Below are 25,792 nucleotides of genomic sequence, written 5' to 3' on the forward strand. Positions count from 1 at the left end.
GGCCTGTACTGACTGCGCTAACCCTTACACCCACCGTCCATCACCATGCCCAAGCTCGTCGCGCCGCCAGCGCCCATCCGGAATCTCCTCACCACGAAAAGACCATCCACATCCCGCACAGTACCCTGCCAGTTCTTCGTCTCCTCGCCCATCCGGCCCCTCGCGCACCCGCAGCACGGCATCCTCCACGAACCCGAACACTGGCAGACTCCCCCGCTGCGCTTCTCCCCGTCGGGGCGCAACCGGAGCATTTCCGATGAGCTGGAGGGAAAGGGCTCGAACGGGGAGCGCAAACCGCCTGATGAGCGGGTTTTGAAGCTGGGGAAGAGTATGCTTGTTCTACTGCTTTGCTGCAGCCGATGTCTTCTCCTTCTCAAACATTTTGGATGAATCCGTGCTAACCAGTCGATCTATATTATAGCCCTCCGAACCCTCTCCCCCCTCCTCCCCACCCTGCTCTTCAACCCCCTCCCAACAGAAATCCTCTCGCCACACGTAACCCTCCACCTATTCCCATCCACCCACCCGCACCTTCCCACAGTCAAAGGACGGACCCTCTACCGCGCCGCGCTGTGGACCGTCCCAGTAGCCTGGAGCGCCCTCCCACTAGTCGGGAACGTCAAACTGCAGATACTAAGCGAGCGCATCGTGCGCGCAGGGACAGTCCTCGATCCTGAAGGGAGCAGCGACAACAACGACATCGGCGACGAGCGGCTCGTCGTGCGCTGGAAGACGGAGCCGCGCAATGAAGACCACCAGCCGTCCTCTTCTTCCGGTGACGCCAGCCAATCCCGCGTGGCGTCTTCGTCCTCTAAACCGGGTATCAACCGCAACCTGAGCGTTCTTCTAGGCGGCGACGCGCCCATCTTCAAGCTCTCCAAGGAGGAGCAGTTCACGGGATTGTTCATCTTCTCGTTTGATGAAGAGGGGAGAATAGCATCTCATACGATCGAGCATGCTGATGATGCGAGGGGCTGGGAACGCACTGCCAAGTTCGTTACATTGACGGACTGGTTGATCGGCAAGGCGAGGGGCTCGTTGGATCCTGCTCCCGCCCCGGGTCTGGCTATGCAGGGTTGTGAGCGGTTCTCTTGGAGTTTGGGGAGGGAGGATTTGTATCATCGTCGATGATTGGGCGTTGTGTTGATGTGTTTCGCTGATACTGTCTTTGCTGTACTGTGGGATATGTGCGGATAGTTACGGAGTACTTCGTGGGTAGATGGGCTGGGCTCCTCTCTTATCTTCTCTTCTCTTTCCATCAGACTAGGCATGTTATTGCTCTAGTTTATCTTGTGGTCCATCTCTGCTCAGTTTATGGTGTCGATGTACGTTATACCAGTGAGGGGTGTTCTATCTATTCTTCTTTTTTTTTTTTCTTTCGGCGTTCTCTTGTCTGACTCGAGTGTATCGAATGTATTTTTTTCTAGCTATGTACAACCTCGTCGCTAACCAGCAGCGCGGGGCTTGATATCAGATACTTAAATATTCTCCTGTCAAAAATGGCAATCCTGGGTAATGTAGTATACATGTTTTTATGAAATCACACCATACCTGCGAGAACTGACAAGACGTAAACCAAAACAAGGTAACAGACATGGCAAGAAGGGGAGAAAGAAAGAACGAAATAAAGGAAGAAGAGAAGCAGACAACAACATCACCCAAATCAATCACACCCTTCACTTCCCATTCACAGCCGGCGACCTAAGCCCCGTAAACACAGCAACACAAACACCCAACATAACACATCCCCCAGTCGTATAAGCGACTTCACGCCCCACCCACCAGAAAAGCGAACAGAACAGGAGCGGACCAGCCGCGCGGCCGACTTGGCCCCAGCTGCGCAGACGGCCGAGCACCGCACCGCGGTCACTTTCCTGCGCTTCGAGACTGCCGAGGCTGTTGAGGCCCGTGACGACCGTTGCGCTGGTTATGGCTAGGAGGCCGCCGACGGTGTAGAGGCCTGTTAGGGTGGTGATGCGGCCGAGGAGGAAGAAGGAGACTGTGCAGGCGAGGACGCCTGCGCGGACGATGATGAGTGGGGGGAGGCGCCGGACAAGGGTTCCTTGGAGGAGGGAGGCGATTAGGCCCATCATTGAGAGGAGGCGGCCGTTTAGGGCCGATGGGCTGGCTTTGCTACCGGCGTAGAAGGTTGCTGTTAGGAAGGGGAGGGAGAACTCGAGGCCGGAGAAGGGGAGGAGGAAGAGGAAATGGATGAGGTTGAGGATGGCGGGGTTGTTGGTGTGTTGATGGGGTCTTGTAGAGGGAGAGGTGGTGGCTTTGGAGTTGGAGGGGTTCTTGTTCGTGGTGGCGTCAATGTGGTTGAGCTTTGTTAGACGCGGATGAGTCTCAGGGAGACAGTAGTATATGTATACAGTCTCGAGGATTATTAGGAACAGCGAGACACCTGCGGCCGTCGCAAACGGGTTCGCAGCGACAGTCGTGATAGTCGCGAGGCCCGCGCCGAGGGCAGGGCCGAAAGTAAACGCGATGCTGAAGCAGGCGCCGACGAGAGCCATGGTCGAGCCGCGCTGGCTGGGATCGCTGATGTCCGTCGCGATGGCATTGGCGAGCTGGACGTTCCCTTCACTCAGACCACCGACGATGCGACTCGCGAGGAAGGTCCGGAAGTCGGTGGCTGCAACCCAGAGCGCGACGCTCAGCGTATTGCCTACCATTGAGCAGAGGAGAGCTGTCCGGCGGCCATGTTTGTCGGAGAGGCGGCCGATGACGGGGGCCGCTAAAGCTTGCAGAAAAGAAAACAGAGAGCCAAGGGCTCCGCCGAGGAGAATTATATCATAGCGAGAGTCAATTGGTTTGGCAAAGGAGTTCTTGTAGGCGTTAAGGTAGTGGAAGATGCGATTCAAGAGGGAGGTCGGCGAGGGGTCTTTGGTTCGGTAGAACTCCAATAGAGAGGGAAATAGCGGCAAAATGAAGGTGAATGAGATCTAGCAGTTCCTATCGTCAGTCCGATGCACGTTGACTTGGAATTGGGAACATACTAAATCCAAAAGCAGCGATGTCATCAACACCTTGAGAATCCTCCGGCGCTGATCCGCGGCTAGTACCATGGTTGCGGCGGAGCTCAAGATTTGGTAGTGATAGCGAAAGGGGTAAAAGAAACCAAATGAGGGAATATGAAAAAAAAAGATCAATCAATCATGAGGATGGTTGCGCCAATGGACTGCTCTAGCAGGAGATTCAGGAGGGGAGATGTGAAGTCGAAGAGATGCAGGGGAAGATGACGATGTGATGGACCCCGCTTACATAATGCGGAGATAGTATAAGTCAACTACGGCATATCCAATATAAATGACTACACGGCATATAGAGACCTCGGTATATACAACCGACTACTGATCTAGCAAGACGAGATGCGGTCGAATCCCACTACAGGGTTCTTCCATTGTCTACCACTGTGACTGACTGTTGTACACCGAGGTCCGTCCCCGTCCGTCCACCCAAATGTGAACAAACCCATCTCCACGTCCAGTGCCCCTCCCGCCATATGTCATGAAATAAAGTACAGGAGAATGGAAATATGTGTGAAAAGCAGATAAGAACGGTAGTCCATACCGCCCAAAGATAAAGGAAAAAAATGTCAAATATATGCACGCTGAATAACTGCGAAACATGTACAACGAGGACTTTTGGGACATCCATGATCCAAAAGAAAGATGCAGAGCGAGGAACAGAAAAAGACACCACGGTCCGTTGCCACCCGCGCGCTGCGACTCCTGCTGTAGACCTTTCAGGAAATTCATTGCTTTCGTGAACCATAACACCACTGTGACCCATAGCCTAATTAAGATAGTGACAGTTAGAGGGAAGTCGCAGAGTACATGAACAGTGCACCTGAATGGCGAGCCCGTTCGGAGAAAACGGAGGCCACCCAGAGTGTGGAGACGAGGAAGTCGAAGCGACCTGGCACCGAAGCCTCCCCCAGTAGCAAGTCAACCGCAAAATTGCCCCCCTTTATTGGGGTGCAGTAGGGGCGGCCCCAGGAGAGTTGGCGCCGCCGCGTCCACGGCCACCTCGACCACCACGACCGCGGCCTCGGAACTCACCGCGCCCGCGTCCACGGAACCCATCGCCTCGTCCGCGGCCGCGGCCACGGCCACGGAAACTGGGTTGCCTCTGGTGGGAAGCTGCCCCAGCGGGTTCACCGCTCGGGGGGTTGGGGGCGGTGGCCGCCTCGGCGCTTTGGTTGGCAGCATCCGGAGCGGTGGTGATGTTACTGAGACCAGCGGCAGCTGCCGCGGGGGTGGCCTTGAGACCGTTTTCTGTTTCGGCAGGGTCACGCTGCACTTCAACCCAGCTGTCCGTGTTCGCAGAGGATGCGAGCGAGCCGGGGGCATTGGCATCCCAGTTCTTCTCCGCGACCTGGTTAGCCGCATCGGAGACAAGTGTCTGCGGTGGGGGGTTGGTTTGAGACGCGTCGCCCGTTGCTTCGCTGGCGGGCGTGGCCTCGGTGCCATAGGATGCATCCTGAAGCTCGGTAGATGCTGCATTGGCCACCGTGGGGTCGGAGGCAGGTGCACCGGTAGTCGCCTCTGCCGGAGCATAGCCTTCGGAGATCTGCTTCACCTTACCGTCTGGTTTTATGACAGTTAGCAGCCAGGGACGGACATAGGATTGGACGGGCATGACTCACAGGTGACATCCAACTGCTCACCCTCAACGCTCACGATCTTCTCATCCACGCCACCAATCAACTTCACCATAGACTCGACGGCCTCGTTCGATCCCCCGTAGACCTGGTAGAGAACGCCCTCAAATGCGCGGCTCTCACTCGAAGTCTCATCGCCAGAGCGTCTCATGGCAGCAGCAGAACAAAGGAACTTGCTCAAGCTGAGTAGACGGCTCCGATACTCCTTCTCGCGGGTCTCACGAGCTTCCGCGTTGGCGGCTGCGCGAGCGGCATCCAACTCGGCCTTGTGAGCCTTCTCGGTCTTCGTCTTCTGGGTGGTCAGGCGTTCTTCATAGTGGACCGCAAACTCCTTGTAACGAGCGATCTGCTCCTCATATTGAACAACGGAAGCTTGCAGGGCCGGCTTCTTCAGCACCTGGGCCTTCTGATCGGTGTTGATCTTCTTTTCAGCGACCAGCTCATCGAGCGATTTCTTGGGGTTTTCGGCGAGGATGCCATCAAGCTTGGCGGTAGCGTTCTATTCGAGCCGAGCGTTAGTTATTGTTAGGGTAGACCGAGAGGACGGTTATTGGCGACGAACCAGTTTCTTCGCGGCGTTGCGCAGGCTCCTAATGGAAGTCCATCCGTTAGCGTCATCTTGACGGTAGATGTACCCTATCAGGTAACAAGCTTGAGGGGGAATGACGCACCTTTGAAGATCCTTGAAATGCGGGAAGTCGAGGTTGTCCAGGTTCGCCGCCGCGCTGGAGGGAGACGCTGGAGTTTGCTTGAGCTTCTCCGACGTCGTCTCGGACGGTGCTGGGGACTTGCTGGGGACAGGAGCGGCGGCCATGGTGTGTTAATGATATGCGGTGAGTCAAATTGGGTCACCTAGAGATATGGGGGGTGTGAAAGATGGGGATCGATCGTTGAGAGAGTTCGTAAGAGTATAGAATATTCAAAAAAAGGTGAAATGACCTAACGGACGAAGAAGAAGAAAACAGGAAGCTGGGGAAGTGGAAGTTGGGAGAGAAAGGCTGAGGAGCGGAGAGTAGATGCGGGTGGAACTTTTCCGAATCCCAGAAGCGCCGCCTTTGTCGCGTGTCGCTGCTTTGGCTTTGCTTCTTGACCAGCCCAACCATCAAACAAACCAATCACTTCTTTATTTCTATTTGATCTGTCTACTACCCTGTATTCTTCCACTACGCTCGTGTTCTAGTCGCTAATACACCTTAGTTCCAATTCAAACACCATCATATGGGAGAAGCTCAACACTCTCCTCTTGGGTATATAGACAATCCAGAATAAAATCAAACGCCAAACCCCTTTCGCCATTTATAAAACATCACAATCACTACAGAATCCATCCTGCAAATGCGCGCGAACTGGAGGAATCGCTCTGCAGTTCAAACCCAGGGAACGCGACCCCCTCCAGACACCAGAAGTCATCAACAAACAGGGTCTCCCTTCTAGCCTTTGAATTTCCGCAGTGTCCTCTACAAGCCAAGATTTGAAATCGTTAGTACCGTAAGGGAGTGAGTCGCATGCGCGCTCGAGCCAATCAATCAATCCACATACCTCCGTCACCTTCCGCACTGCATTGGGGGAGATGTGCTTTTCGCCAGACTTGCGCGATCGGATGGCGGACTCGCGCATCAATCTGTACAATCAGGATATATTAGGCTGGTTTCTTCTAGTTTCGTGCGCGAGTTGCAGGGATGCGAAGAGTTGGGGGATGGCTGGCTATAGCGTGACTTACTCTTGCATGAATAGCATGTAATCCAGGAAGATCTGAGTGGAAACAGTACAGTCAATAAGGAGTGAAATGGGCAATTCATGACTGGGGTCGCAATCGTACCAGGATGTCGGCGTTCTTGCTCACGTTGCGATTCGATTGCGCCTTGACGATACGCTTTACTGTCGCGCGGGGGTAGAGCTTCTGGGTTGCTGCCATGGCGGATGCGACTGTCTTTGTGCGGGAAGGGATAACGTGTCGGCAATTGAAATAGCAATGGATGGGATCGCCTGATGTATTGTCGACTGATTGATGGACCAGACTGAGCAGAAACTTGGCAAGTCGCTTGTTGATAAACAGTTGGAGATGGAGATACGAAGTCATGTTTATGTAACTGCGTAATACCGCACTACCAGTCTGGGGAACTCAGAATGTGTATTTACCAGACAATACCAATACAACAGGTCTATGACAAATTTACAGGTGTCCGCAATGACCCCACATGCAAAATAATCGCAGAGCACAGGGTTCACCGGGTATAGAAGCTGTTCTAAACATTACAAAGAAGATGTCCTGCCCAACCTGGCTACCGTCGGAGTAACTTCCACGCGGTATATCCGGCCACAGAGCCCAGAGCGGCTCTCCATGCAAGGTAGATGTAGATGGCCGTCCGAAGTCGGTCATAATACCCCTTGAGCATGATCCCTACAGCGTATGCATTCCCATCAGGACTCCGGTCCGACGATCCGTAATATCGACCCACCCCAAGGCCTCCGATGCCGACGTGATTGCGCTCCGACTCCGCATCCATGATCTCCGTGACCGGTAAGGCAGCCGTCTGGCCGTCCACAGCCGTGTTGCTAGCTCGTCGTCCAGAGCGTACTCGGAGAGTGTTTTGCTTGCGCAAGCGGTATGTCATGAGACTCACGATCAGTCGGAGATCAGGGGTGGTGAACGTGGGATACTTCCACAGCGTCACCGCCGAGTGTGGCGGGAGCATGTCGAGAAAATCGGCCAAGATACCGAGGGTCAATCCCCAGAGGAGAAGTGGGGGAGCTCCTTCGCTGGAGCCGCCCTGGTGACCCCCGCAATGTGCTTTCCATCGCTGGAACCAAGGGGTCGGGCTGAGTTTAGTGTCGGTGGGGATGAGTCCAGGGGTAGTGTTGCTGTACAAGCTCTCCGTCGAGACCAATCGGATGGCCGAGAATTGCATGAGGCCCATAATAGCGCGGCAGGCAAGGCGGGTTGCGAACCCGCCCACGGTGGGCAGCCGCTGAGACATATCGACATACTCCACTGTGCGCAGTGCCGGGGAAAGAAGGGCCCGGAGAGGGACCCAATGGGTTGATGCTACTTCGGTGGGTTGTAATTTCAACGAGGGTGATTCGGGGCTCGTCAACAAGAAGACAAACGGGCACAGAACCATCAACCTTGTCCATCCAGTTAATACTACATCACCGATAGGAAGGTTTCAAGAGAGACATACGGAACAGCGCCCCAGCTGGTGGTCACCACCCGCTCAGGGAGATTGCCAATGTATATACAATTGTTTGGCATCAGGTCCAGCCCAATCTCTTCCGAGGTCTCCCGGATGGCCGCCGCTCGATCGTCCGCATCCTCGGGGTCTCGTCTCCCTCCCGGGAGCGCAACATGGCCGGTCCATCGGTCTCCCACGCGCGAAGCTCGCTTGATAAAGACGGCTTCTGGATCTCCGTTTTGCACCCAGGGTTGTGAAAAGAACGTATCGAGTTGTTGCTTGGTGGACGTGGAACTATCCGGCGACGGGTTGAAAGATGCGTCGGGCCAATGATTATATGTCGGACGGACTCGTAGAATGAGAGCGACGGAGGCGCGCTTCTTGCATGACGGGGGGTTAGGGACGTGAGGATATGGGTGTCGGTGCAAATCCACCAGCACGTCGTGGAGGGAGTTAGATATAGGTTCCATTATAGGCGGTCAAGTATGAAGCCGAGGTAGTGACCGAATATTGGCTGCGTACAAGGACAGTGATGTGGCTTTGGATTGATGATACCAGCGCAAGAAATGAGAAGTGACGAACACAATGAGTGTATAATAGGAAGTAATAGTAGTTATATCCAAAGAAAGAAGAAGAATCTAAGCTATACAGATAAGAAAAGAAGCATAAGATGGTGTTTGCCCGGAGTACCTCCGCAGTCCGCACTCTGGTACGCAATGGAAACCGCGGTGAACTTGATGGATGAGTCATGATCTTGAAAGAATAGGGTCATGTATCCGTATTACACTTAAGTACGGTATCGATCTGCATGAGCCAAGATCGGCCAGGGCGGTGGGAGGCAGCACGTGCCCTCCCTGGGCGCAATAAGAGGAGCCAATTCCTTCAGGCTAACCGGAAAGTATCCAGACAGCTCCATTCATACTTTCCATCTTAAGCTACATCTTTTCGTGATTCTCTTTTTTTTTTTTTTTCTTTCATCTTTCTTTCCTCCTGTCTCTTCTATCCATTCCATTTCAAGCTGTCTTTCTTTCCCTCAAGTGTTAAATTCATGGTGTACTGACCTATCACGACTCCACAACCAATTGACCAGCCTTCCTCACTCCACCACACTTAAATAGCTCGAGTTCGGTTTTAAACGAATAAGTGCTTTCATGATTTGAACATGCGGTTCGGGAAAACTTTGCGAAAAGCTGTCTACCCTCCGTGGAAGGGCAACTACATCGACTACCACAAGCTCAAGGTCCTTCTAAGAGAAGATGATGTCACCGGAGATGCCAGTGACTCGGAAAGCATCCCGTGGACCGAACAAGATGAGGAGGCTTTCGTCCAGGAATTGATCAACGTCCAACTCGACAAGGTCAATGCCTTTCAAGTCGCCAAGGTGCAGCAGCTAAAAGAGCGTACATCGGCGTGTGAGGAAAAACTGCGACCGTTGGCGCCGACGCCCGACCAGAAGTCTTCCGGTGTCGAGGACGAAGGGGAAAGAAAATCCATTGCCTCCGGGGTCATCCAGGAGCTGGATAGCATCACCAAGGAGGTGAGTGAGCTTGAAAAATACAGTCGCATCAACTTCACCGGTTTCCTCAAATCTGCCAAAAAACATGACCGCAAGCGTGGAGCTCGGTACCGCGTGAAACCGTTGCTCCAAGTGCGCTTGTCGCAGCTGCCGTTCAACTCGGAAGACTATTCGCCCTTGGTCCGCAGGCTGTCGGTGCTGTATTCCTTTGTCCGTGAGATCCTCAGCCAGGGCGTTGTGGAGCCGAGGGAACCGTCGGAACCCTGGTTTGGCCAGGACGCATACTCCTCCTTCAAATTCTGGGTCCATCCGGATAATCTTCTCGAAGTCAAAACCTATATCTTACGGCGGCTGCCGGTCCTGATTTACAACCCAGGCACGTCCAAGGATCTGGAGACCGTCGCCGACGACCCCACGATTACCTCCCTGTATTTCGATAACCCGCAGTTTGATCTCTACAACCAAAAAGTGGCCCGGGCGCCGGATGCCGGGTCCCTGAGGGTACGTTGGACAGGCCACCTGAACGAGAAACCCGCAATCTTCCTGGAGAAGAAAGTCGCCACAGACGACAATCACAGCAGGGACGTGAAAGTGCAACTGAAGGACAAACACGTGAAGGAATTCCTCGACGGCGAATACCAATTCGACAAGAAGATCCATCGGATGGAGGACAGGGGCAGCGGGGAGTCCGAACAGGTCGGACCTTTCAAGCACGATGTGAGCGAGCTGCAGTCCTTTATCAAGGAGCACAACCTGCAGCCCATGATGCGGGCCAACTATACCCGGACAGCTTTCCAAATCCCGGGAGACGATCGGATCCGCATCTCTCTCGACACCAACTTGGCATTGATTCGGGAGGACTCGCTGGACCAAGAGCGGCCGTGTCGCGATCCCAGCCAATGGCATCGCAGGGATATCGATGATGTGGGCATGGAATACCCGTTTAGCTCCATCAAAACGGGCGAGATCGCGCGATTCCCATATGCACTGCTGGAGATCAAGCTCCGCGGGAGCTCTGCTCACAACGCCGAGTGGGTCCAAGACCTGATGTTCTCGCATCTGGTCAAGGAAGCGCCTCGCTTTTCGAAATTCGTCCACGGTGTTGCTCAACTGTTTGAAGACTACGTGAACAGCTTTCCCTTCTGGCTGGGCGAACTGGAGAGCGACATCCGGCGGGATCCCGAGACCGCATTCCACGAGGAACAAGAGCGCCTTGCGAAGCGTGCAGCAGACAATATGGCTATGGGTAGCTTCCTGGGGAAGGGCAGTCCACCCGTTCGACCCATGCTGGGGTCGTCCATCCCCCGATTACTCTCGGACACCGGCTCTCCGATGATGTCACGTAGACCGACACAGGTTCTCTCCCCATCCGCTAGACCGTCACTGTCGGGGCCCGCGGAACGTCCCAAGATGCTCGGACCAACCGACGAGCAAGAGCCAGCCTCGCTCTCCCGGATAACCTCTTACTTCCCGTCACTCCCCACGTCCCGCGTCAACCGCGCCAATCAGGCCGACGCTGTGCTGCCACCCGGGGTCCGGGATCCGGGTACATGGATCAAGGACTCGGGGCCGGTCCGCGTGGAGTCTAAAGTGTGGCTGGCGAACCAGCGGACATTCATCAAGTGGCTGCACATCAGCATTCTTCTATCCACCCTATCTCTCGGCCTTTACAACGCAGCCGGAGAGCACAACGATATCGCGCGCGCCTTGTCTATCGTCTACACGGTATTTGCCATTTTCGCAGCCGCCTGGGGCTGGTTCATGTACGAGAAACGGTCCCGACTCATTCGAGCGCGCAGCGGACGTGATCTGGACAACACGTTCGGGCCGATCGTGGTGTGCATTGGACTGGCGGTGGCGCTAGTCCTGAACTTTGTTTTCAAGGTACGCTGATTTTACCCTCGATCCATCCTTCAGCTGCTCACATCTACATATAGTACAGTTCCACACTCGAAAAGCTTCGCGGAAAGCAGCCTGGCGCGGATATGCCGCAACTTGTCGTGCAGGGTGATCATCTCTGATCTCCCTCTCCCCCCTTTTATAACTGTATCATTCCGGACCGAACAGTAAAGCAGTATATTATTGATAGGGTCTGTAAAAGTGGCAAATGTTATTACAAGCATGATTTCTCGGCGTTGTCTTTACTTTGGTACAACCATGCATAATATGAATATGAGTATGATAGCAAGACGGGGTATACATGTCACAGTTTCCTTCCTTAGTAGCTAGCAATAGTAGATACTATACTACAACGGTGGATGGCACGGTCAATAGTACATATAAACACATCTACAAACCACACAAGCCTAACCAAAAAGTGTATCACGTATATTTTCTATTCACAGAGTGATCAAGCAGCGGCGCCCTCTCACCCTCTACTGTACTATCCCGCCCTTCGACAGACTCTGCCACTTCCCCTTCTCCCGGGACAGACAACCTCCCCTGCTCGGGGGAAATGTAAAGAGCGCTCGGGACGAGGTTTTCGAGGGTTGCGCTGTGTTATGCGTCAGAACTTACACATAGATACATATGTACAGTGTGTAGTGGATGGGTATGTTGAATAAAGAAGGAGGAAGAGCAGAAGAAATACCTATCCAAAAACCCACAAAACAACCACAGATAGACCGTGCCCAAAAAGGCAATAACCCACTCTAGGATTCCAGCCGTGCGATACTGCGCGTCCTCTGGGACGATCAGCGAGAGAAAGACGACGCCGAGGGTGAGCTCGACGAGGATGAGTGCTGTTGAGAGGGAGGCACTGCTATCATTAGCCAACACTTACTCCATGTTTATATATCTTTTCCCCACGGAAGAAAAAAGAAGATAGAGGGGGAACATACAAAACCCTCACCCTCGGATTCCTCTTCCCCGTATAACTTTGCCACCGCGCCCCATGACACAAATAAGCAACGGAATCAAGCACCTCATTAGCATACACGATAGCCGTGCAAGCGGACTGGATAGCCAATCCGGCGAAACACAGTCGGAGGAAGAAGTGGTGCAGCGTCTTGTACCGGAAGGTGTCCATTACGCCGAGGAGGATGAGCGCCGTGCTGGCTGTGCTGGCTGCGAGGATGGCGAGGAGGGAGATGAGTTTTAGGGTGCGGGTTGTGGGGTCGTCTTCTCTTTCTTCGGATTCTGGGGGTTCCTCTTCGAGGATGTCGTGGCTGTCGATGGGCTGATTTGGGGTTATAGAGATATGGTCATCGCTTAGGGCCCTTTCGAACTGGGGAGATAGCACGGGGGTATCTCTCGCTCTCGCTCTCGCTCTCGCCCGCGCCCGCGCCAGAGCAAACCCGGGCTCATAGTAAACGACATGAACAGCAGCGACAGTCAGTAAGAACCCCACAGCAGTCATAGATGTTCCAATCAAAAACAGAGGTTTGAGCTCAAAGGACGCAATATCCGAAATAAACCTACAATCCTATCAGCCGATCTGCCTACCCCAACGCACTTAAGAAGGGCGGCACAAACGCAATATGCGGGTTACTCTGCCCCGGATACCGGGGCATGCCACGGGCAATCCACGTGAGAAGCAAGGACGCCAACGTCAAGAACCAGACTGAACCTGCTAGAGCGGGGAAGAGGGGGAGTCTGGTTGGGGGGACGTCGAGGATGATGGCGTGGAGGAGGGACCAGATTGCGTTGTGGCATTTGATGAGGAGGGATTCGATCATTGATATCCTGTCCTGTCTATCCGCTAGTACCGTACCGTGTAGGGAAATGAATAGGCTTTTTCTTATTTTTTCTCTTTCTTAACATCCTTGAAGATAGGATCATATAGAATTAATAGATTGATATCGGTATCTGATAAAGCTTCCCCGGATTCGATCCCAGTGCCGATCCCGAGGATGATGATGTCATGGTGGGTCTGCTGTATAAATGCTGCTGACAAATTGATCATGATATCCAGACTGATAGACTGTATAAAGCATTTCAAGTATCTTGCTTCTGTCTACTCTGTTCAGACCTATATCTAGATAACTAGACTATAGAGCACCATGATCAACTTCAACATCTCCATCGTCTCAGACGCCGTGTGTCCCGTACGTTTCCGCCCTTCTCACATCCTATAACATGAATAAACAACACACCAAAAAGAACAAAAGAACCCCCATCCCTCCTCTCTCAACCTATAAGAATTAACCAAAAACAAACAGTGGTGCTACATCGGCCTCCGCCGCCTCACCAGCGCAATAACCAGCTACAAAGCCACCCACCCAGCCTCAAAATTCACCCTCACCTGGCACGCCTTCTACCTGAACCCCACAGCACCGGCCTACCCCGGCTTTCCCAAAACAGAACACTACTCCGCCAAGTTCGGTGCGGACCGCACGGAGGCTATCTTCGCCCGGTTGGCGGCTGTTGGGAAGAACGAGGGGATCAATTTTCGGTTTGGGGGGAGGACGGGGAAGACGAGGGATGCGCATCGGTTGGTGTGGTATGCGGGGGGTTTGGAGGGGACTTCGTCTGCCACCGCTCATGTCGTGGAGGGGAAGGCGGACGGGGAGATTGGCGGACTGCAGACGAGGGTAGTGGAGAAGTTATTCAAGGCGTATTTCGAGGAAGAGAAGAACATTACGGATCGGGGGATACTGGTTGAGGCTGCTGCGGCTGCGGGGTTGGATACCGCCGCTGTGGAGAAGTTCCTAGCGGGTGAGGAGGGGGGTCAAGAAGTGGATGCGGAGGCAGAGAAGGCGCGCGGACAGCTGGTATCCGGTGTGCCCTTTTTTACGATTCAAGATCGGTATGTGGTTGAAGGGGCGGAGGAGCCGGCGGCTTTCTTGGAGATCTTTGATAAGGTGGCAGCGGAGCTGTGATGGGGTTGGATTGATTCTAGCGAACCCTAAGTAATTCGACTTAGCCTAACCTAGTCTAAGGGTACAATCACTTGTCTTTCGTTGACGGTGGGAGCTCGCTCTCGTGTTATTCGCCCTGGCATGCCTTCAGGGTATGTCCAGGACTGGACGAGATCATATCCCACGGAACCTCCAAACAGCGTACAAATCTTGGGAACGCCGGTAAAATGCAAGATCAAGACGCGCGACCGTACAGATAACCCCAAAAAGACAGAAAATAAAGAAAGCGAGAAGGAAAGAAAGTAAGGGAGAAAGAAGGAAGACACGCTGGGTTGTCATCGCGAGATAGGTCCCTCCGGGAATGACGCCAGACCACGAGAACAATCGATAAAGGGTACATCAGGTCATTAACAGTCATTACAAACACAAGACATCGGAGATGGATGGAGATCCGGTTAATAAGCACTCGACTGGCGAAGCTTGAAGCCCGGAATATAGTCAAACCAGTCCTTGTCGGGATTGTAGCGGTACGCGCGGAACTCCACCCCATACGGCTTCGGCTCCAACATGTACAGCATACCCAACGGCACGTCCAAGTCGGCCACCTCGTCGCGCTTGAGGCCCAGGAAGTACGCCAGCAGCACACGGGAACATGACCGGTGAGTGACGAGGAGCACGTGGTCCGTCGTGCGCTCCACCTCGATGATCACCGCCCGCAGCCGGTTGATGACGTCCAGGTATCCCTCGCCGCCGGGGCCGGGATACCGGTAGAAGAGCTTGTTCTTCTTCCGCGCCGCGTACTCCTCCGGGTACTTCTCGCGGATCTCCTCGTAGGTCATGTCCTCCATCTTGCCGGCGTAGAGCTCGTCGAGCATCTTCATCTGCTTGACGTCGTAGTCTTCCTCGTTGAAGTAATCCACCGTCTGGATCGACCGCTTCAACATCGACGACCAGACGCAGAAATTGCGAGGCTGGTCGCGCGGGATGTACGACGGATTGGGGGGCGTGCTGTCGCCGGGGCGCGGGGGGAATTGCTGCATGGCTTCCTTTTGCCGTTGGTGGGACTCCCATTCCTTGCGTTTGGAGTCGATGAAGCGGCTCAGCGCCTTTCCGTACCGATGGCCGTTCTCGCTCATCTCGGAGTCGCCACCGATGCGACCGGCCTGGTTGTCGTTGCTCTCCCCATGCCGGGTGATCCAGAGCTGACGCGGCGAGAGGTTGAAGTTCAGCAAGTAGTAGACAATCTGGGACGAGAGGAAGCCGTGGGTCTGATGCGAGACGACCTTGCGACCCACGTCGATCATCTGGATATACGCCATATTGTGGCGTTCCTCGTATTCGCCGAGCGGCACGTACGACTTCTCGTACAGTTGGACACGCTTTTTGAAGTCTTCCAGGGCCTTGACCGGGTCCTTGTCTCGGTAGTCGGGACCCGACAGCTTCAAGCGCATGTTCCCCTCCAGCAACTCCGGATCCACGCAGCTGCTCTCGAGGAAGAGGATGTTCAGCTGAGGACCCGCGCGCTCCCGAATGTGATCGACGATCGCCTTGCGACGCTCCATGGTGCTGTTGGTGGCATCCAGGATGCCCACGCTGCCGCCCTGATCCATGACGTAGTCCAAGAGCTCGTCCAGCGTGTCGAGGGCCACCAACTCGCGCACCCGCACGGCATCCTGATTGTTGGGGTCGAAGAATTCGGCGGACTGCTCGATGGGCTCGGGAGGACCGTCCATGCCTTCTGGGCTCTCCATGCGCTCGGGAGCTGCCCCGCCCGTCGGCGGTAGGACGTTGCTGGGCTCTGCGGAGACGGCTTCTTCTTCAACTTCGGCCTCTTTGCCGTTGACCAGGATCTTCGCCTGGGCGAAGGGAATCGAGGCGCGTTGTGGATCGATCTCGGGCGGGGAGGTCTGGCGGCGGGACGGCGCGCGGTTCTTACTGTTGACGCTCACACTCAGGCGACGCACGGAATCGATGAGATCCTTGTGCACGGAGCTTTTCCGGTGGTCGCGCGGCTTGGCCGGGGTGGGGGACTTGCCGGCCGCCACGCGACGCCGTTCACCGACGTTGAAGATCTCGGTATCGTGTTGCAGCCAGTTGAGATAGCGGGCCAGCTTCTTGGTGACGTAACTCTTGCCGCGCGCGGGCAGACCGACCATTACAACCACCAGCTTCGAGCCGAGATCCCGCTGGGCGATACGGCCATCGGGAGATACTTTGGATTTGGTGAGACCGGGGATGTCCAGCGTGGTGGCACGCAGACGGCCCGAGCCCGGCGTGGAGGCCTGGTTGCTGGCATTACTAGGGAGAGGGCACGGGTCAGCATCCTCGCTTGTCACCTGAAGACAGAAGATGTGGAGACCGGAATCACAGGGAAGATGGAAATAGAGAGAATGAATTGAGTATGAAGAATGCGGAGTTATTGACGCTACGAAAAGAAAGAGCACACAGGTGGGGGAAGACGGGTTGCGTGCGGAATCAGACGGACCATCAACCGCTGATCCGTTTCACAGTGAGGGATCGACCTTGTCGAATCCGGCAGGACGAAGAAACAAGAGGAAGACAACGGACAAGTGCCTGACGAGGAATGACGTGCGTGTACTTACATCTGCGGAGACGACGGAGCGGTAGAAACCGGAGTATCCGTCAAGGCGATCCCCACGCCCTCGTTCGCCGACGGGGGTTTGAGGCTTTCGGAATGCAGTTCGTTCCCTAGCGCTCGACCAGCCACGGTCTTGGACGGGGGCATCAGCGAGGAGTCGTGGGCCCCATCCGGCCTAGGCTTTCCGGTCGGAGGCACCCCATTGGAGGTAGCGGAGGAGGGATCGTGAGAAGGACTGGGATTGGTAGCATTCGACATGATTGCAGTCCGAGCGATGTTGCTATGTTGAGCCATCCCCAATTGGGTGGCGCAGCACTGCAGCAACGACGTAAGAGGGGTGAGTTGGAACGAGTTCCTGCACAGAAGCAGCAAGAACTTGAAAAAAGTAAATAAAGGATATGTCGACCGCCAGGGTGTACGCAGAAAGCAGGGAATCTGGACTTTCAGCAACGACTGTCTAACGGTAAGACTGATCGAGGTGGGAATCAGAAAGATGAAAGGAAGAGGAGGAAGGGAGGAAAACAAGGGAGGGGAAGAAAATGACGAGAAAAGATCCAAAGATCCACGGCGGGCGGCGGGATGACTCAATGTTGAGCTCCAACACCAAAAACTGGCTGTGAACGGAGCTGGTTCAATCCACCACAATTCGGTTTAAAAGATTGAGATCACAATGAGATAATTGCTTCTTTCCCAAGGGGTATCAATAAGAACCAGGAAAGCACCACACAAACCGAGTCAACAGTGGTGGTCGAGTCAACAAACAACGTGATGCTCAAGGGAGAGGCGAGGAGGCGAGACAATCATGGAACAATCACAGGAGCAGAAGAGAATAGATATAGGAACCGAAAGATTCGAAAGACTTGAAATATTATAATCTCCCCATCCCGGCTGAAGAAAAACAGCCCACCCGCCCGATGAAGTCACTGCGCTGGACTTGCACGCGGTGGATCTCCCGACGGGCGTTGATCGACCAGAATCATGGATGAATGATGTCAATCATGTCCAAAATGTTCCCGAGGTGGAGTCCACATGGTGACCTCGGAGGGTTTCATTTCATTGCCTTGGATGTGAGAATATCCCTTGCGACTGAATTCTCGACCGTCGTGAGATTCATGGAGGGATAGATAATATAGCATTATTCAAGGCGACTTGGCTTGGCTCAACTGCCCGACAAACACCCGTGATGGTCCAGATGGCTTGGCACATCAAACCATGGATTGTGGAGTTTAAGATCAGGGAAAAGATATAAAGAATATACAGATGGCGCAGGATGAGCAAATGGGTGGTCCCAACAATTCCTGGCCATCTCACTACTAGATTTAGGTAGATGGTTTCCATAAGAGCAAGCAGCCACAGCTGAAGCACGGTGAAGCACACTGTCGAGCACTCATTTAATTAAGCAATCATCAATCACAAGAACCTGCGGGGACTAGGAGAGAATAGACTGGAAACCTCCCGTCGCGACCACCCCTGCACCTGATTCAACCATCATCTTGGCGCCGTGCTTGTCCGGAGGGACGGTGGCTTTTCGTTGAGATCACATCAACGGACTACAAATCTGGGGTGGAAGTAAGGCGTCCCCTGTGTGACCGCCCCCTCCCCTTTCGAGTACGGTGGTCCATCCTCACGGTTCATTTGGCTGGAACCGGAGTTTGTCAACTCTGGCTTCGTCCGCTCCGGTGTCTTGACTCTTCAGCACCGTACCCCGTCGGTCATCTGTAGTGGGCCAAGCCGGGTGGGTCGTCCGGAGCCCTGTCGTCCTTTGTGGGTAGTCTTGGCGCTTGGCAGTTATGCCAGTTACGCATCACTCGTCCAGAGACCCAAACATCGCTATATACAGGAGTAGAAGTAGTAGTATGTGTTTCTTGTCGCCGTCAATGTTGTAATCGCACGGTGAGTCCAATAAGCGTCGCATAAGCCGCGACACTGAGCGCAGTCAAGACGATCACCGCATTCCCACTGGTCCTAAACTTATGTCGATGCACCCCGTCCTCGCCCACCTCGGAGAAGAACTGTCGATTGCCCTGCTGGCGGCGGAAGAGACCAATAACAAGGATCCCGGTACCGTAGATGGCGAACAAGGCACCGGTGCTGTAGAATTCGCTCGTGAAGATCTTCAGCACGACCAGGGCGAAGGAGAACTGCGACAGCGCCGTGCGCACGTAGGCCCCTTCGAAGGTCCGTTGGGCCGCTCGCACCTCGACGATTTCGTCCGACGTCAGGGCCACCGTGCGAGCCCGGTGCATTCGAAGACGATAACGATCCGCTGCGCCGCGCTACAGAGGGTTAGATCGTTGGATGATAATCCCAGCAAGTTGCGGGGTGGCAGAACGAGGGGGATGAAGAACGGGACAGAGAATGACATCGATTCCAACGCACTTCAAACATAGTGACAGTCTTCTAACTGAGTGGCAGTATGTACAGCGTTGTTGATAAAAGGTCGCAACCAGCTAAGTAGGTTGATAGGAGTGCCTGGTTGAGTCAAGGTAGGGTAAACGGGATGGCAGAGGATGAATGTCAGACAGGTATTAGACAGGTAGTAGTAATGTTAAGCGACAATAAGAAAGAAATATGTAAAAGACGAGGCTAAAACGCGAGAAAGACGAGATATCACAGCTTGAGAGAGATGCGCCAGAGCAGATGACGAGGTGAGAATTAACGGACCTCGTGATGTCAGGTTAGACCGTACTGTATCATACTGACTGTATTACAATGTACGGTAATATATATCATTTATCCACGAATCACAGCTGTATTTTCTGTAATCATGACTCGGTCAGCTCCAAGTCACACGTACTAAATACAATACCATACCTACTCTGTACCTCTGCGTGATAACAGATGATTACTAGCCTGAGGTACTCCATCCCCCCATCCTTGGAGTTTCCCCACACTCGGACTTGACTCCGGTCTGTTGAATCGGCCTATAAAGTGGAACGCGTTTGAGGGACAGATCTTTCGATGTTTTCTATTCCTGGTCAACTTGATTCTTTCCCCCGTAATCAAGACAATTGATTGGCTTCTCTTCACCATGGCCAAAGTCTTTGATGCCGCCGAAGGTGAGACTCCACTGTCAACAGATCAACTGAATCCCAACTGATCCAATTGCCTTCAAGTCGCAAAACACAACACCCCCGAAAGCTGCTGGGTCATTCTTTATGGAAAAGTATACGACGTAACGAACTTCATCTACGACCACCCAGGCGGCGCCAAGATCATCCTCAAGCTCGCCGGGAAAGATGCCACCGAAGACTACGACCCCGTCCACCCGCCAGGGACCCTAGAGGAGAACCTCAAACCGGAGCAATTGCTCGGCACAGTCAACCCCGACACCCTCCCCAAGGTGCAAGCAGAGCCGGCGGCACAGCAGCAGGAAGGCCCACCCCCCATGGAATCCCTCCTCAACATGGACGACATCGAAGAGGTCGCCACCAAAACAGTCAGCAACAAGGCCTGGGCCTACTACTACTCAGCGTCCGACGACAAGATCACCAAGCGCTTCAACACCGAAGTCTACCGCTCCATCCTCCTCCGCCCGCGCGTCTTCATCGACTGCACCAAATGCGACCTGGACACCACCGTCCTCGGCCACAAGCTCGGCATGCCCATCTACGTCTCGCCCGCCGCCATGGCCCGCCTGGCGCACCCCGCCGGCGAAGCCGGCATCGCAGAGGCCTGTCGCGACTTCGGCGGAATGCAGATCATCTCGCACAACTCGTCCATGACGCCGGAGCAGATCGTTAAGAACGCAGCGCCCGGGCAGACATTTGGGTGGCAGATCTACGTGCAGATCGACCGCAAGAAGAGCGAGGCCTCGCTGGCGCGCATCAACAAGATCCCCGAGATCAAGTTCGTCGTGCTCACGCTGGACGCGCCCGTGCCGGGCAAGCGGGAGGACGACGAGCGGCGCAACACGGTCGGGGCGTCGGCGCCCGTGCCGAGTGCGACCGTCGCCGCTGAAAAGGCCGGGGAAGGACCCAACCAGGGAGGCGGCGGCGTGGGGAGACAGCTCTTCGCGGGGACGGACCCGTCGCTCAGCTGGCGGGAGACGCTGCCGTGGCTGGCTAAGCATACGCACATGCCGATTGTGCTCAAGGGGCTGCAGACGCACGAGGATGCTTACATTGCGTCGCTGCATACACCGCAAGTGAAGGGCATCATCCTGTCGAACCACGGCGGCCGGGCCATGGACACGGCCCCGCCGGCGGTGCACACGCTGATGGAGATCAGGAAGTACTGCCCGGAGGTGTTTGACAAGCTCGAGGTGCTGATCGACGGCGGCATCCGACGGGGGACGGACGTCGTCAAGGCTCTGTGTTTGGGGGCTAGAGCCGTGGGGATTGGTCGTCCTGCACTGTGGGGCTTGGGCGCTGGGGGAGCCGAGGGGGTCAAGCGGACGCTTCAGAGTATGTCACCCATCACGGTATAGGATTTTCAGTGGCTAATGTGTCTAGTTCTGTCCGACGAGACCAAGACCGCGATGCGGTTACTGGGGGTGGAAAGGGTGGAAGATTTGGGGCCGCAGCACGTACGTCAATACCTCGATATATTGTGTGAATGCAGAGCTAACGAATTTACAGATCAATACCCGTCTGGTAGAGCAGCAGATTTACGATGGACCGTCGGGCCTGGAGCCGCTACGGAGTGTTTTCCGCTCGAGACTGTGATGTCAAGGACGGGGATAGTTATGTCTAGAGTGTGATTCAACATATATATATATATATATCGACATATAAAGCGATAGACCATCAAACAACATCAACCTTTTCCAAGACACAAAGTAATAGTTACCCTTATCAAAGATCCACTGCTATCTTACTAGCATTACCCGAACATCACCTATCTACATATATATGTACTCCCTACCTAGATCCCCGAAAAAGACACTCCCACAGCGTCCCCTCAAAGAACCTCCTCTCCCTCCCCCAAGCATTCACAACCAAATCCCTCCCCAACCCCACAAGCCCCTCAACCTGCCCCTCATCGCCCCACCCGGGGACAACACTCCCAAAATAAATAAAATGAACGCCCACATGGATCAGCGCCCGGAACGCCACGTCTTCGCTGAGACCGGGGTATGCCTCGATGAAAGCGCGCGCGATCCACTCGCCCGCGTCGATGTTCTTGTAGAATTTGAGCTGGTACAGTTCGGCGAGCATCTGGCCTAGGTCGAGGGCGTGGGGGCCGACGTGGGCGAGTTCCCAGTCTGTGACTAGGAGGGTGGTGGTGGTGGTGGTTGGGTTTGGGTTGGAGAGGAGGATGCTGTTCTTGTTGTTAATATAACCAAACAAATGAAAAGACAGAGAGAGGGGAATAAGAAAAGATACATACTTCCCCGACCAAAAGTCCCCATGGATAGGCCCAACCCCTGCCCCCTCAGTCTTTCCCACCTCCGCAGCAGCCATATCGCGCACCTGCTCGAACACAGCGCGATTCTCGCCCAGCAAGCCCGGACGCGAATCCACCATGCCGACTAGACCATCGTAGTTAACGGAGAACTTCAGATCGCGCATGAGATGGTTCTTCTCGAGCTGCGTCGCGAGCGCAGTTTGCGCCGGCGCTGCGGACCACGCGTGGAATGCGCTGAGCCAGGTGCCTAGCCCGCGGCCGATAGCCACGGCGTGGGGCCGGGACAGGGCGTCCGGTGCGCCGACGAGGAGAGATTTGAGGTCTGTGGCGTTGGGGAGACATTCTAGCACCAGGGTGAAGGTGTCTAGATGGGAGGCGAGGAGGTGAGGGGTTCGGACGGTGATGTGGCGGGTTTCGCCTGCGCCATCTGTGTTTGTGTTTGTGGACTCCGAAAAGTGATTCAGTGATTGTAAGGCGTTTTCTTCGATGATCTGGATTATGTTAGCTCTGTATTACAAATTAGGGTGTTGATCGGTAGATAGGGGTGGGTATGATTACACAACGCTCTGTAGACAGCGTAAATTCTCGTTTCGACGCCAAATAGTCCTTGCCATGTTTGAAGACGACAGTGTCGGTGCCATCGGGTAGCGGATGTAACAGAGATCCGCGATAGACAAAGTTGGCGGTTCCTCCACTCAATTTGGTGAGGCTGGTGCAGGCGTATGGGGTTTGTGCGAACTGGGCGAGAATTTCTGCGGAGATTTCGTCGGACGTCATGGTGGACTGTAGATCAATTGATGTAAGTGTGTGTAAGAGGAAGAGGAAAGTTGGCGGGTTGGATGGTTATATACGGGATGGTTAGGGTTAGGGAAATGGATGCCAAGTATCGGGCACTCTTTCGGGTAAGTCATCATCAGCTATTTATATTAAAGTAGATATATACATATTCATTAATATGTCAACATAGACGTATATAAATATATATACAGACTATAACCATGCTCATTCTCCGTATATCTAGATACTCGTAGTCTTGATGTCAGACTGTTATGCCACTCGCTCGTGCCCTGTCTTGCTTCCACGTCTCTATATGTACTTAGTAGCAATGTCAGTGGAAGTCAAGCTTCTTTCTCTGATTTCCTCTCTCGTACGTATAAATACGTTAGTAAGTTAAACCAAATCTATCGTCCACGTCGGACATCCCGAAAACGTAGCACCTAGAATGCCATCCGCCAGTCCAATGCGCTCTAAAGCACCAGGAGTGCGCATCGAGAGACCCACGAAAAGAACCAAATGCCGCGCCATCCTCCGTCCCAGGGAAATCGCTGCGCAGGGAGCACTCCACGACTGGTCGGGCGGCATCTCGCCGTACGGGACACGCACGACAGTCGACACCTCCTTGCCGTCGATGGTGGTATACCATGGCTTCAAAGGCACGTCTGCCGTGATCGAGAGGTCTTGCTGGTTGTCCGCACGGCCCTTCAATTTGTACTTGCACGGCCGTTTCTGCTCTTGTTCTCTGCCGTCGAGACAGGACTCCTCGACGACGGCGTGGAGCTCGACGAAAACAGCGCGTCCACTAATCTGGATCCGTTCAGAGTCTCGATCAAGGACCTGACAGGTCAGGTCCCAGCGCATGGATCCACCATCCATCACCGAGACAGCATGTGTAGCAGGCGGCGTAGCAAGCGCATACGAAATGGGACCGACGACGCTCGCCCAGCTCCAGCTCGGAGCGTAGTGCGCAGGTGTCATCTCACAGATGGAACCCTCCGCGTGGTAGTCCGCTCTCCAGCCCAGACCACTAGGTAGCGCGTCTTCCCATACGCCCCAGAACGGTCTCCACCCCGTCCGCTCCGCAACTCGCTTCATGACAGCCTGAATGGCAGGCAACCGATCCGACGGACGGGTGATATCCCTCCGCATGTACTCCTCCACCAGCGCGGTCCACTCGGCCTGCGTCGCCCTATCAAGCCGCGCAGACCACGAATGACCGGTACACCCGGGGGCAAACCCCTCCCAGACCGAGTGGTGGCGACATTCGAACTTGAGCTCACCCCCAGGCGTGAAAAACACGGTCCGCGCGGACAGAAGTCGCTCCTGCCAGATCCATGCGCGCCTTGATATCGCGCCGTAATCGCCGCCGTCGGGCTCTTGTCTTAGCGGGTGTGATCGCCGTCGGAAGTGCAGTCGCAGGGTGCCGATGCTGCCGGCGGCGCTGGCTTGGAAGTGTCGAGTCATCCGGGACTGAACCATCCGGTCATTTACGCTGCTGGCGGACGCCGCCGCGATGGTCAGAGTGGCGTTGCCGAAGATCTCGGCCATCTGGGCCGACTGCGCGTGGAAGTCTCCGTCGTGGCCCTGGAGGATGCACAGACGGTCGATCCAGACGTACTCGATAGCGAGGTGGCGGGCGAGCATCACCACGTCTTGAAAGAGCGGGGGCAGCTCGTCAAACGCGATGCCGGCTTTTCGGGACGCCAGGGTCTGCGCGGTGGTGCAGCAGGCTGTTGCGTCCAGCGACGATCCCCAGCAGTAGCTGAGAGTCAGGTACAGTGCGCGCACATTCTCCGGCTCGACCAGCTGGATGCGCGTCGCGTTGTTCGCTGCGACCCATAGCACGCGATCAGGTAGCAGGGGCACAGGGCTGTTACGGGCGCATTGGTGCTGGCGCACGCACAAGCTGACCTGGTTTTTGATGAACGCCAGACGATGTTGCATCCCACCGTCGTCGGGGATGTCCTCTGCAAAACCGATGTTGTGCACGAGGGGGGCCAGGGCAATATCTATTCTCTTAGCAGTTATCTCATTGAAAAGACCAATAAATAATAGGGCCAACCTACCACTAACAAGCTTCAGGCCCTCCGGCACGACAGGTCTATAAATCTCGATATCAACCGTCGACTTACACTCCGGATCAACAGTCACAGACCACCCGACATCTTGCCCTAGCGGTAAATGAAACCCAAGATCCCCCGTCGCCTGGCTGGCCAACATCTTGGTACTCCTGGTGCCAAACTGCAGCCTCACAACGACAGGAAGACCACTTGCCAGAAAGATGTCCAGAAAGGTCTTCTCAGCCTCCCACCCGGGGTGGATAGCTCCTAGCACCGAGGCAACAATAGGACAGTGGAAGCATCCATTCCGGGCAGACTCGAGGAGTTTCGTGGGCGTATCGATCTCGACGATGGCGACGGAGGCATCGTCGGGAATCCGGTATTCGGCTCGGGCCCATGCCTGCTCGAATTTGCCGTCATCGGATGGCGCTCGGCGCGGGTCGAGGTTGTAGCAGACCGGACAGAGCATTTGTTCTTCTGGGAAGACTAGGATCTCACTGGGATCCATTAGCGAGGCCGAGAGTGGCTGCGCTAGGAGTCTGCGGATGCGCTCTGCTGGAGGGTACTGAGCTAGCGCGGGGTGCCGCAGCACTGCGTGGGATTTGGTTCCCATGACGCGGTTGGAGAAGGGGGGCATCTTGATTATTTTGCTGCAGCTGTGGTTAAGATAGGTTGCGTTGCGCGGACTGGAGGGAACCATACGAGATTTAATATACTATTTCTACGGTGAATCCCCGCATCTAGCCTACTTAGGCTGGTCAGACTTGTCGGATATTATAACACAGGTCGTATCTAGCTGTTGTTATCATCCTTGACATATCTGCGTGTGATTTGCCTCAGCCTCATCCTGAAG

General features: G+C 54.7%; 13 protein-coding genes across 13 annotated transcripts; 4 read left to right on the plus strand and 9 right to left on the minus strand.

Annotated features, from left to right (window-relative positions):
- Nucleotides 1-43: 43 nt before the first annotated feature.
- Nucleotides 44-1,493, plus strand: P168DRAFT_291585 (uncharacterized protein; the record flags this gene model as incomplete). Its single annotated transcript, XM_024837438.1, has 2 exons — nt 44-328; nt 422-1,493. Coding segments are annotated over 2 exons (995 nt in total), but the record flags the coding sequence as incomplete, so codon positions are not given.
- Nucleotides 1,405-3,187, minus strand: P168DRAFT_255848 (putative tetracycline transporter). Its single transcript, XM_024834486.1, has 2 exons — nt 3,000-3,187; nt 1,405-2,945 (listed from the first exon to the last, which is right to left on the minus strand). Exons 1-2 carry the CDS (start codon nt 3,066-3,068, stop codon nt 1,677-1,679), a joined length of 1,338 nt encoding a protein of 445 aa, XP_024691032.1. The 5' UTR covers nt 3,069-3,187; the 3' UTR covers nt 1,405-1,676.
- Nucleotides 3,188-3,972: 785 nt separating this feature from the next.
- P168DRAFT_239204 (uncharacterized protein) lies at nt 3,973-5,480 on the minus strand (the record flags this gene model as incomplete). The annotated part of the gene is made up of 4 exons (XM_024833660.1): nt 3,973-4,592; nt 4,652-5,165; nt 5,229-5,256; nt 5,338-5,480. The coding sequence occupies 4 exons, from the start codon at nt 5,478-5,480 to the stop codon at nt 3,973-3,975; spliced, it is 1,305 nt and encodes a 434-aa protein (XP_024691033.1).
- Nucleotides 5,481-5,864: 384 nt separating this feature from the next.
- P168DRAFT_291591 (uncharacterized protein) lies at nt 5,865-6,702 on the minus strand. Its single transcript, XM_024837439.1, has 4 exons — nt 6,486-6,702; nt 6,387-6,418; nt 6,206-6,287; nt 5,865-6,123 (listed from the first exon to the last, which is right to left on the minus strand). Exons 1-4 carry the CDS (start codon nt 6,579-6,581, stop codon nt 6,097-6,099), a joined length of 237 nt encoding a protein of 78 aa, XP_024691034.1. The 5' UTR covers nt 6,582-6,702; the 3' UTR covers nt 5,865-6,096.
- Nucleotides 6,703-6,849: 147 nt separating this feature from the next.
- P168DRAFT_255851 (NUDIX hydrolase) lies at nt 6,850-8,474 on the minus strand. Its single transcript, XM_024834487.1, has 2 exons — nt 7,849-8,474; nt 6,850-7,792 (listed from the first exon to the last, which is right to left on the minus strand). Exons 1-2 carry the CDS (start codon nt 8,307-8,309, stop codon nt 6,949-6,951), a joined length of 1,305 nt encoding a protein of 434 aa, XP_024691035.1. The 5' UTR covers nt 8,310-8,474; the 3' UTR covers nt 6,850-6,948.
- A 321-nt stretch (nt 8,475-8,795) lies between these two features.
- P168DRAFT_305751 (SPX domain protein) lies at nt 8,796-11,548 on the plus strand. Its single transcript, XM_024838962.1, has 2 exons — nt 8,796-11,239; nt 11,293-11,548. Exons 1-2 carry the CDS (start codon nt 9,002-9,004, stop codon nt 11,374-11,376), a joined length of 2,322 nt encoding a protein of 773 aa, XP_024691036.1. The 5' UTR covers nt 8,796-9,001; the 3' UTR covers nt 11,377-11,548.
- Nucleotides 11,549-12,042: 494 nt separating this feature from the next.
- P168DRAFT_291594 (uncharacterized protein) lies at nt 12,043-13,095 on the minus strand. The gene is made up of 2 exons (XM_024837440.1): nt 12,830-13,095; nt 12,043-12,771 (listed from the first exon to the last, which is right to left on the minus strand). The coding sequence occupies exons 1-2, from the start codon at nt 13,030-13,032 to the stop codon at nt 12,123-12,125; spliced, it is 852 nt and encodes a 283-aa protein (XP_024691037.1). The 5' UTR covers nt 13,033-13,095; the 3' UTR covers nt 12,043-12,122.
- A 261-nt stretch (nt 13,096-13,356) lies between these two features.
- On the plus strand, nt 13,357-14,175 carry P168DRAFT_305753 (DsbA family oxidoreductase; the record flags this gene model as incomplete). Its single annotated transcript, XM_024838963.1, has 2 exons — nt 13,357-13,401; nt 13,516-14,175. The coding sequence occupies 2 exons, from the start codon at nt 13,357-13,359 to the stop codon at nt 14,173-14,175; spliced, it is 705 nt and encodes a 234-aa protein (XP_024691038.1).
- A 434-nt stretch (nt 14,176-14,609) lies between these two features.
- On the minus strand, nt 14,610-17,011 carry P168DRAFT_320016 (6-phosphofructo-2-kinase PFK26; the record flags this gene model as incomplete). Its single annotated transcript, XM_024840330.1, has 2 exons — nt 14,610-16,452; nt 16,758-17,011. 2 exons carry the CDS (start codon nt 17,009-17,011, stop codon nt 14,610-14,612), a joined length of 2,097 nt encoding a protein of 698 aa, XP_024691039.1.
- Nucleotides 17,012-18,627: 1,616 nt separating this feature from the next.
- Nucleotides 18,628-19,141, minus strand: P168DRAFT_320017 (uncharacterized protein; the record flags this gene model as incomplete). The annotated part of the gene is made up of 2 exons (XM_024840331.1): nt 18,628-19,029; nt 19,133-19,141. 2 exons carry the CDS (start codon nt 19,139-19,141, stop codon nt 18,628-18,630), a joined length of 411 nt encoding a protein of 136 aa, XP_024691040.1.
- A 516-nt stretch (nt 19,142-19,657) lies between these two features.
- On the plus strand, nt 19,658-21,503 carry P168DRAFT_271699 (FMN-dependent alpha-hydroxy acid dehydrogenase). Its single transcript, XM_024835283.1, has 4 exons — nt 19,658-19,812; nt 19,870-21,159; nt 21,208-21,281; nt 21,334-21,503. The coding sequence occupies exons 1-4, from the start codon at nt 19,785-19,787 to the stop codon at nt 21,418-21,420; spliced, it is 1,479 nt and encodes a 492-aa protein (XP_024691041.1). The 5' UTR covers nt 19,658-19,784; the 3' UTR covers nt 21,421-21,503.
- Nucleotides 21,504-21,723: 220 nt separating this feature from the next.
- On the minus strand, nt 21,724-22,898 carry P168DRAFT_255866 (uncharacterized protein; the record flags this gene model as incomplete). Its single annotated transcript, XM_024834488.1, has 3 exons — nt 22,661-22,898; nt 22,085-22,593; nt 21,724-22,015 (listed from the first exon to the last, which is right to left on the minus strand). Coding segments are annotated over exons 1-3 (1,020 nt in total), but the record flags the coding sequence as incomplete, so codon positions are not given.
- Nucleotides 22,899-23,272: 374 nt separating this feature from the next.
- On the minus strand, nt 23,273-25,576 carry P168DRAFT_328506 (HET domain-containing protein; the record flags this gene model as incomplete). The annotated part of the gene is made up of 2 exons (XM_024841361.1): nt 23,273-24,888; nt 24,946-25,576. 2 exons carry the CDS (start codon nt 25,574-25,576, stop codon nt 23,273-23,275), a joined length of 2,247 nt encoding a protein of 748 aa, XP_024691043.1.
- Nucleotides 25,577-25,792: the final 216 nt, after the last annotated feature.

The sequence above is a fragment of the Aspergillus campestris genome, assembly GCF_002847485.1.
Source record: "Aspergillus campestris IBT 28561 chromosome Unknown P168scaffold_9, whole genome shotgun sequence".
In the NCBI taxonomy this organism is placed as follows: domain Eukaryota; kingdom Fungi; phylum Ascomycota; class Eurotiomycetes; order Eurotiales; family Aspergillaceae; genus Aspergillus; species Aspergillus campestris.